Source organism: Lingula anatina, chromosome 9 (genome assembly GCF_051362555.1).
Source record: "Lingula anatina isolate TDL-2025a chromosome 9, LinAna3.0, whole genome shotgun sequence".
Classification (NCBI taxonomy): domain Eukaryota; kingdom Metazoa; phylum Brachiopoda; class Lingulata; order Lingulida; family Lingulidae; genus Lingula; species Lingula anatina.
Genome location: NC_141775.1, coordinates 10,451,431 through 10,461,580, shown reverse-complemented (window position 1 = coordinate 10,461,580; position 10,150 = coordinate 10,451,431). Strand labels below are relative to the sequence as shown.

General features: G+C 37.3%; 1 protein-coding gene across 1 annotated transcript; it reads left to right on the top strand.

Moving 5' to 3' along the window:
* Window positions 1-4,533: 4,533 nt before the first annotated feature.
* LOC147759888 (insulin-like growth factor 2) lies at window positions 4,534-9,734 on the top strand. The gene is made up of 3 exons (XM_086994846.1): window positions 4,534-4,937; window positions 5,120-5,283; window positions 8,460-9,734. Exons 2-3 carry the CDS (start codon window positions 5,121-5,123, stop codon window positions 8,642-8,644), a joined length of 348 nt encoding a protein of 115 aa, XP_086850972.1. The 5' UTR covers window positions 4,534-4,937; window position 5,120; the 3' UTR covers window positions 8,645-9,734.
* The last annotated feature ends 416 nt before the right edge of the window (window positions 9,735-10,150 follow it).

Here is a 10,150-nt window from a genome sequence, read left to right as displayed (position 1 = left end):
TTGAAGCACAAGGGACTGAAGAAATGTCACAGTCAATAAACATTGATTTTTTTCTCGTAAATGTTCGAGTTTTAGTGTCAAGAGACAGTCTCGGACAATGGCGCTGAACAATAGAGGTCATGACCTTTAATGACCCCTACCAGCTGCAAAGTTAGAGACGGAAAAGGACAGGAATAAACACCGATATAGCGTAACTCAAACTTTGCGTGAGAAGCCCATTTTGGTTTTTCTTATCTAAAAGTATTATATTGAGAGAAAAAGCACGGGCTTCTAAATCAATTTGTTTTGCTTTTACAACAACAACAGCAACAACAACGTGAATATTGATGATAACAATAGTTATAATAAGAAAAACACTAATGACCACCAAAGTTATAAATCATTGTTATAAAGCCACACAGTGTTGTAAATATATATAAGGATAAACGTTAATAATATAAAATTAAAGTAAAGAGTGTTAATTAATTACACGTAAAGCAGTGGTGCTGGCTGCGTCATTCAATCTGCAGAGAACACTGAAACACATATACTGCGCAAAAAAAAAAAAAAAAAAAAAAAAAAAAAATGGATCGAGTCACTGAAGAAACACGTACAAGCTAGGCTTATTTGCTAAGTATGACATATTATAAAGTAATGCAAGATTAAACCCCCTCCATAGTGACTCTCATTTTTACTGAAATTCTGGGTGTGTTATCCCAGCCTGCACATAAATAAAGACTGTCAGTTTATTTTCAGTGGAATGTAAACCGACTAAAGCCCATGTAGAAATAAGGTCTACGTGAACCACATTTATGGAACAAAGTAGGCAATGCACTGAGGGTAATCCGATTTTGGCAGTCAGAAACAGACAGCAAAATTTCATGGACCTACTTCTCAAAATATTTTTCCCCTTAAAGTTCGTCTGTGTGCTTTCGCCAAAATTTTGGTTTACTTGACCCAAGTTAAATCAATCGTAATACAATTAATTAAGTCATACCTGTCAGTATTGCCAGTTGCCAGAAATGGAAATTTCCTCGCGCTTCTTACATAATAATAATAATAATAATAATAATAATAATAATAAAAATAATAATAATAATAATAAAAACGTTGTTATGAATTTCACAATTAGCTTTCAAGTAATTTATTAAAATTGAAATCAAGTATATATTCTAGATTACAAAAAAATAAGAAAATAAATAAATAAATAAATGAATAAATAAATAAAATAAAATATCAAATCAAATTACCGTATTATTCTTTTATAATCTGAACAATCTATGGCCACATAGCTATATGTCATATGGGGTCATTTTGGCATCTATTACGAAACCTCAGGTATTGGCAATCCTGAATTAGGAAACGGAGAACTCGGAAACGGGTTTAAAATTTCAACGGTTTTGCACAGGGTACACTGTACACCTACTGGGCGAAAAAGAAAATGCGTGATTGGGTCTTTTTACCGGATGACGCAAGTCGAAGGGAGTGTTTTGTAATGGTGATTCAGAAAAAGGGTGTTGACATTTCCACGAAACTTTTTAATTAACATTTATGACGCCCATTACTCTCTATCCTAACTTTACTGTTCTCATTACAACGTGAAAATCTTTGATTTCAGAGAAGAAAATCTGTATCTCTAAATTGACGTGTTGCTCTTTTACTACTTTGCAAATGCTTATAACGAAGTAAATACATTTTTTATTTCAACCCATAGGTTGAAATTAAACACGATTGTGATAAGAATATATGCATAAGCGTTAATAACATAAAATAAAGATACAGACTGTTAGGCTTCGTTCACATGGAATGTTTATTTTCTAAAAATCTATTTTCTATGCGCGCTATCTTATGATCACGGTCTGTGCCCTGAATATCCCGCCGCGTAACTACTGGCAGCGCGAGCCAGTTACTTATAGTAACTTATAGTAACTGGCTCGCGCTGCCAGTAATTACGCCGCGGGATATTCAGGGCACAGACCGTGATCATAAGACATACCGCGAATAGAAAATAGAATTTAGAAAATAGACATTGCATGTGAATGAAGCCTTACACCCCATTTCCATAGATTTTTAGATCGATCTATCCCTGTGGGGAGTCCCACTAGATTACTGTCAGCTTGGCCGGCTTAAGCGTCTGTCCCGCCTACTAAAAGCTGTAAGGGGGTAATTAACTATGGTGCCCGCTCGGCTGACTGCAATTTAGCGTGAACCCCCAGGGAGTTAGGTCGATCTAAAAATTAATCTTTAGATCGATCTAAATCTCTGGGAAAGCACCCTTAATTCCAAATGTGCAATGCATGTAGAAGTGAAACAGAAAGGTAATCCACAAAGAACCATACCGGTAGTCCGTTTTTCCCATCTATCCATATCCATATCCATTTATCTCACTTTAGGGACCATTCCCAGGCCCTATCGTACTAACTGTGGATCGATCTACCTCCAAGGGGATTCCCGCTAAATTGCAATCATCTTAAGCGGCTTAGATGTCTGTCATGCCTACAGAAATAGGCTAGGGGAAAATTAATTAGCCGCTTAAGCTGAAAGCAGTTTATCGAGAAACCCCTTGGAGATGGATCGATACTGTAAGATCGATCTAGGTATGGTCACACAGTCTTAGATCGCATTCACAACGAGTTGAGCCAGGCTTTACAAATCCTGGGGACTAAATATGGCGGACGTACATGAAAGAAAAACCGCCTAATCTTTTAATAGCCTCTCCGCCTCTCACACGCCTCCCCATGTGTCGTCCCAATGGAGCCGAGATTTAATGACTACCCCCCCCCCCCCCCCCCCCCGCAGGGACGAGGTGTGGGGAGGCGTGTGAGAGGTGGAGAGACTATTAAAAGATAAGGCGGTTTTTCTTTCATGTACGACCGCCATATTTAGTCCCCAGGATTTGTAAAGCCTGGCTCAACTCGTTGTGAATGCGATCTTACATTCGTCAAATATATACTAGTCCCGATACTTCCGACTAACACCACTAGTGACCTTTACTAATCATATGGGACATAATGGACTCTTGAACTGTACCTAGGCCATTCGTTTCCTGTCACACCACAATGATTGCTGATGTTTTTACACTTTTAAATGTCGTCTTGAGGTAAAATATGCAGTTATTTTTTGTTCTATACTTAAAGAAATATTTCTGTGACCTTTATTGGTCATTATAAATAGGGAATCTAATATTTTCAGAGAGGGAGAAAGAGAGAGGGACGACTGAGAGAGAGAGAGAGAGAGTGAGAGAGAGAGAGAGAGAGAGAGAGAGAGAGGAGAGAGAGAGAGAGAGAACCAGGAACAGGTAATCTGTAAGTATCCGGATAGCAAGAGGGAGAAAGAGAGACAGTGAGAGAGAAAGAGAAAGAGAGATTTAAATCTGTTACAATGATTTGAATGATGAATAGGATTTAACCTGTGTCAATTCTGTTTAAAACGCTTGGAATAAATGATTCGCTCTACAGTGTATGTGCGCTAGTATAAACTAAGACCCCATTCCCAGAGATTAGATCGATCCAACTAGATCGACCTAACTCCCTGGGGGTTCACGCTATATAGCTGTCAACCGAGCGAGCACGAAAGTTAATTACCCCTTTACAGCTTGTAGTAGGCGGGACGGACATTTAAGCCGGGTTATTTAACAGTAATCTAGTGCGACTCCCCACGGGGATAGATCGATCTAAAATCTATGGGAATGCGCCCTAATACTGCACCTTGGAAACCCCAGAAATGGTATGCTTACTTCTGAACATAAAGATTTTCTTACGTACATACGAACTTATGACGATAGAGAGTTGTTCGCTTTCGCTTACATCACGCCAGCTTTTACGGATCCAGATTTTTGTTGAAGGAAGAGGGGGAAAAGAGGGGGGGGGAGAGCTCATGATGACAAATTACCCCGCTCAATCTTTATTGAATGAATCAAATTATGTCTTGGGGGGGGAGGGGGGGGGGGTCTTACAATGACAAATTACCCCGCTCAATTGTCATTTGTTAGTATAACAATTGAATGAATCAGATTATGCAATTTGCTAATGCACATGTATGGTACATGTGCTTTTATAATTAAGGCCTATTAAGATCTCACATGCTTTCATCTTACTTCACATCTGCTCTACGTAAACGCAAAGAGAAAATTAGTATTTTTTTTCTTTTAGGCCAGACAAAACTGATAAAATGGTTACCGAATGCGACCGACCCTTATTTTGAGGAAATCAGAGCTCCTTCGCTGTATTTTTTTTTCTAAATCGAAAAAATGCATTGGTTATTGGTTTGGAGAGTAGAAGAATTTACAAACGACCCTAGAATTTAGCTGTTGTGCTGATTAGACATCATGTATCGAGAAACCAAAGCAGTCTATCGACCCTGCTTTAATTCACATTGTCACACTGTTTATTAACTACTGAAAATACCCGCTTGTCAATTTTCTCATTTTGTCTGGTCTTAAATATTTTACAAAAAATTCCATAGCAATGCGTTTGGCAAATGTTTAGGGGATGACACGAGCATATGAATTAACCATTTAAAACATATGAGCCTATATATACACGATAGTCAACATAGCTTCTATTGGGAGACCTTCAGATATTAGATTTGATGTTCAATAAAATCGTGCTATTGAGTAGCTCATCACCTGCATAATATTTTTATGAGTGCAACAGATACAGTGGCAAAGCCAACCTGTGTACTTATTTAATTAGAAGCACGTAGCTATGTGGATGAAGCGCTAGTCTTTCAAAAAAAAGACAAGAAATTCCAGAACTCACCTACCTCCTCAAAGCGAATTTAGACTTGGACTTGCCTACTCAACGTGCAATCAGTCTTCGTAGGCGTTCCCGAACGATATAAAAGGAACAACAGTACAATAGCTTCACTTCACAGCCGTACGTGGATCTAAGAACGAAATCGAAACACCTCAAGTACACAGTATCAGCTCAGTAGTTGCAACTTCTTTGACACTGCAGGTGATTATGTTGTTAACTTTCTCTCTCTCTCTCTCTCTCTCTCTCTCTCTCTCTCTCTCTGTGTCAACAAAAATGATAAATTCGTGGACACTCGGAATTTCAATACATTCTTCTCGAAGAAGCTATTTTGAAGATTCTGTTATTCGAATTTTCGAATATATTTATGCTTGTATTTTTTCTAGAATGGCCATCAGATTCGCTATAGCATCTCTGCTCGCGGCATGTTTGGCTTTAGTTCCAAGAGGAGCCAAAACCGAGAAACTCTGTGGCAAGCTTTTGGCTGATACTTTGGACCTGGTTTGTCATGGCCGAGGAGTGAATTTTGACCGTCCCACTAGACCCATGGGTGAGTACGTTGTTTTGTATATCCAGGGGCGGATCCAGAGATAATTTCTGACAGTCTTCCAAATCATCTTTGTTGATCTTTTTCTTCCATTTTGACCGTCTTCCCACAGAAAAATTAGATACCCGTCAATGTAAACTTGAAAATCTGATCATGACTGTTTTCCGGAAGACCCAGAAGACGGCCTCTACCTGCCCGTGAGGTCCTTCATTTTTATTCAAACGAAAGTGTGAGTATTATAATATTTAACTCAAAGTCGATTAAAGCAATGCTGAAATTTAATTTTAATAAGACATTTATGTCATGGCAGTTTCCGCACGGTTGTGCTTCGACAGTCTTTTTTTTTCTCACACAAAACCAAACCCCAAACCTTTTTTCTGTGCTAATATCATCAATTCTCGTTAAAAAAAATCCGAACAATATTTGCTTAATTTAAAAAGAGCATTTCCCATCAAAGCACTATATATATATTTTTTTCATAAGCGTACGTAAAAAAATACGAATACGATGGTCTGGTCATGAGACATTTGAAACACTCCAACAGTGTCCGGATCAGTTTGATTTAAAAAAATCGATCTTAGCGATGACTGTTATGTGTTCCAGGCCACAATTATGTCGGCTAAGTCCCTTTCCACAATTAACGGTATAGGCCTACTATAGCGGCGTAGCCTTCACCGGTATGTTTTTAAAGGTCTTAACATGTTATTCCGCTTGAAACTATTTCACTCCCACTTTCAAGTTCTCCACGGCTGCCCTTTCTTCATTTTAGTTGATTAAAACGAGCGCAAAGGCTCTCTTTATCGTATACCTAGACTATTGCGTTTTTCGTCTCTCCAAGTATACCGGTACAAGCCGTATCGCTGAAGTATACCTCTCGATGAGAAAGAAAACTTAGCCGAAGTAATTTTGTTACGCAAGGAATTGAAGGCACAGCCCATCTCGTTTTTATTGTCGGTCTTTTAGCCGAGTTGCAAGTGCAAATCATATATTACTTTTTGCCAATCTAAGCTGATATTTCAGCTACATTTTTCCGTTGACCAACCTGTCATATGTACTCTAATACCAGTATCGCCAAATCGATTTTACTTATTCGGCTTTTCGGTTAAGCCGGGTAAGCCAAGTCAAAAAAATTCAGACATTTTCTGAATCAGTCTGAGAGAGCTTTATTCCCTTAACCTATATATCATGCGTTAATTCCAAATACAAATCAGCAAAATTAAGGAAATTGCGCAACCAAGCTTACGTTTAGCAATATTCTAATTATTACCGCGTTGATTCCAAGTAAAATTCTGTTTTCCCTGCGTCTCACACAAGCGAGCAAATCAGCAGAACGACAGAAATCCGGAAAACGGGCTTGGATAGAATATATTTGGACAAGGGAAACAGAAGTTCCAAGACCGTTGCATCCTGTAGGCGAATAGTGGTTATTAACGCTTGTTATCGTCGTTGATTTTTCTAAGAAGTCCAATTGGCTTAATTGTTTCTTACGTAACAATAATGAAGCAAAGTTAATTTTGTGTAGATTCTTTAGCAACTTTGCTTGGTGACTGCATGTTTTAAGTACCTTCTCTTGCGACTTCATCACGTAGGCCTATGCAAATGAGATGAAAGTCACGGCAAAATAACTGAACTTCTAGATGTTACGTGTACGCGCTTCTGTACATTTTATTCAAAGATGCATTTGAAGCAAATTGACACGTCAAATCATTGTCACCAAACTCGACCAAATGCTCCCATATAGTTTCGAATTTCCCGAAAGATGACATTTAAACAGATATTTTCTGCTTTCTTGCTGTGCCATAACCCTCGATCGTGTCTTCTAAATCTCATTTGAAAGACTATGTCACTGCACTCACAACAGTATTGAGCATTAAATTTACTTCTTATGTAACTTTAATGACAGATAACCTTGATGTTTTCTGGGTTCAGATATGGTAGTACGAATAGAAAGATAAACAAAGACAAAGTTTAAAGAAACCCCTCCCATACCAACCGATTCTTGAATTTTGCATTTTCTCCCCATCCCTGCCAATGCCACATCAATGTATTTTCTTCGGATATATGCAAAATGAACTTTCATAAAGTGTCACTAAATGTCCTGAAAATTAATAAAACTTCCTAGAATTGACTATTCCTTGAAAAGTCATCCGCCATCCTTCGGCGTTTATTAGTAGATCTCTTTCTATATATCCCCCTGGCGTTAAGCATACAATACAGAAAAGCTGGTGATTATACGAGTATTTCGGAAACAACAGGAGTGTGTCTTTCAGTTAAGCTGATTGCACTTAGCGAGAGTCCCTGCAGACTTGGGTGGATCCACGTAGATCAATTGAGTCTTTGATGTTTCGTCAGTATGAGATTTAAGTGCAGATGGAGTTGTAATACCGTTCTCGTCATCTTGTTGACTTCATAAACTTCATTTTAATATAGTAGGTAATTTCAGAAATGTTAGCCTTTACGCCAACCTGATTTCGGCTGTTTCTCGTACAAATATTCTTCGACAATAGCTTTGTGTTTGCACTTGGTCAGGTTAATATACGTTGGAATTGCAACATTAGCTCTTTTTGCCATATTTATGCTTGTAGATGGTGAATTCTTTTAGGACAAATGATATTAGAATTATTTTGAGGATGTTGAGGTGCTTTTTCGCTCATTTTATGTGATACCTCCCTGACTTTATGTCATCTAGTAGCTTGATTGAAATACTTTTCGAAAGAAAGAAATTCGAAAGGAAAGGAGTGAGTTGCCCATAAACTTGTCGTTTACAGAGCATGTCCAGATGAATAAAAAAAGAGTGATAGCCTTTTCACTAGGATATTTTGAAGAATGAGATCAAGCAGATGCGATGCACGAAAAGTGACATTGTGAAAAATTCAAAACACCCCGGCCAGCTGAAATAATGATCCTCATAGCTAAAGATTTGTTTTATTTTCTTTTTCCAAACCTTTTTTTTTTCTTTTCTACGAGTTCACTTATTAATTTCCATTTTAAATGTACTTGAACATATGACTTACAATATCAACAATAAGATGAGATGATGACAATAAGTATTCAGTTGACTCGATAAATCAATTTAGATTTTCTAAACGATTTCTTTAATTTTTTTTTTTTTTTGCCTTTGCGATGACCAGCCTAAACCTTCAAGCGCACTCACATTAATTAATCTCTCTCTTTTCTAGCCAAACTGTTCCAGCTAAAGAAAACGGCTACGCCCCTTCTGGCAGTGAAGCGACACGCCGTTCACAAAGACCACGTAATATCCACCGAGGACCTAGGCCGGCTGCGTCGCTATGGGTTGGTTGAGGAATGCTGCATAAAGTCCAACTGTAACTTGTCCATCCTGGAGCAGTTCTGCGATGCTTAAGGGTCTCCTGCTTAAGGGGTTCCTGCCGATCTCATAAGCCAAAAACCGCTTCAACAACCGTTTAAGAAAATAAACACGCATTTCTAACCTCTTTTTATCTGAAATTTTAACTTAAGAAAAGTGCGGTGGTACAAATTCATTTGATATTAGACCTTGACATTGTTTAGTCATGAAAAATATCTGAACTTGCCGTTCAAGTTATGGTTTCAACGTTATAAGGTTAATTTTAGTACATCATACCGACCCCAGATGAATATTTTTTCTTTCTTTCTTTCTTTCTTTTTTTTTTTTTTTTTTTTTTTTTTTTTTTTTTTTTGTTTACAATTTTCCATGGAATTTCTAAGATTTGTTTATTTCTTTATCAGCTTTTAGAATTTGAATTATGGTTGTGTCTCTTTACGGTTTTTCGTCAGAAAACAAACAAACAAAAGTATATAGGAGTGGTAAATGGACGCACTAAAATTTTCAGCGTTAAGGCATACTATTGCATTGCTTGATATTTTGTTTGTAATTTTTGCACGCATTTTTGTTAGATTAAACTTGGCAAAAAAGTGAAATACTTGAAAAAAAGGAGTAAGAGCGTGTTGATAGATGTTTGTGAAGTGGAAATAAAATACAGCTTTATGCATTTTAGCAAGTATCAAAGAGTTCAGATTTTAACATTTTGGTCTAATGTTAAAAGCAGACCAATCACAATCCGGTATACCCTTTCAAGAAATACTAGAATATGGGGATTTGATAAAAACGTAACTTGACAGGTGGTCTAGCGTTTTCTGACCGTCCTCATTGAAAGTGAAGAGATTGTCACATAAAATTTGGTAAGCATTAATGTTAAGCTCCAATTAACGACTTTGCCATGAACAGGTGTTTTCGCGTTTAGCTGCTACTGGTACATCCCATGCGCTAACTAGCCTAGCGTTGCTAAACAAGTCTTGATAAATAATTCGTTAACTACCACTGCCAACGGGAATACTAGCACTATACACTTTGTAAAATTATAAAATTTCGAAATCTTTAAATGAGATGAAAATGCACAATGTTTGGTAAATGGAATTAAACGGTAAACGGAATGAAACAAGTTAACCTGAAAATGCATTTTGATACATTATTACCTTTCAAATTTGGATCAATTGAAGAGATGAACTTGACATTTGCATTAAAGGGATCGGTATCAAAATTATAATTGAAAAATCAGTATTGATGTAGCAAACCGCACCAAGAAACCATTCAATCCATACAATTCCCATTTGTACAGCAAAACTTCAATTTTCGAAATTTTCACATTTTTCGTTAATTACCAAGGCACACCTGGGCTTCAACGGGTTTATAATTTACCATAATGCGATAATGGGTAAATGCTGGGTTGCCATGTATCCGAGTTTCATGAAAACTCTTTTTTATGTCAGTAACCCTCTTTCGTTGCTATTTAGGGATGATAAACATCGGTTTGCAGTAAAATTTCTGTGAAACTGTTGGAAATCGTTTTCTTAATTTGTTTTATTAACA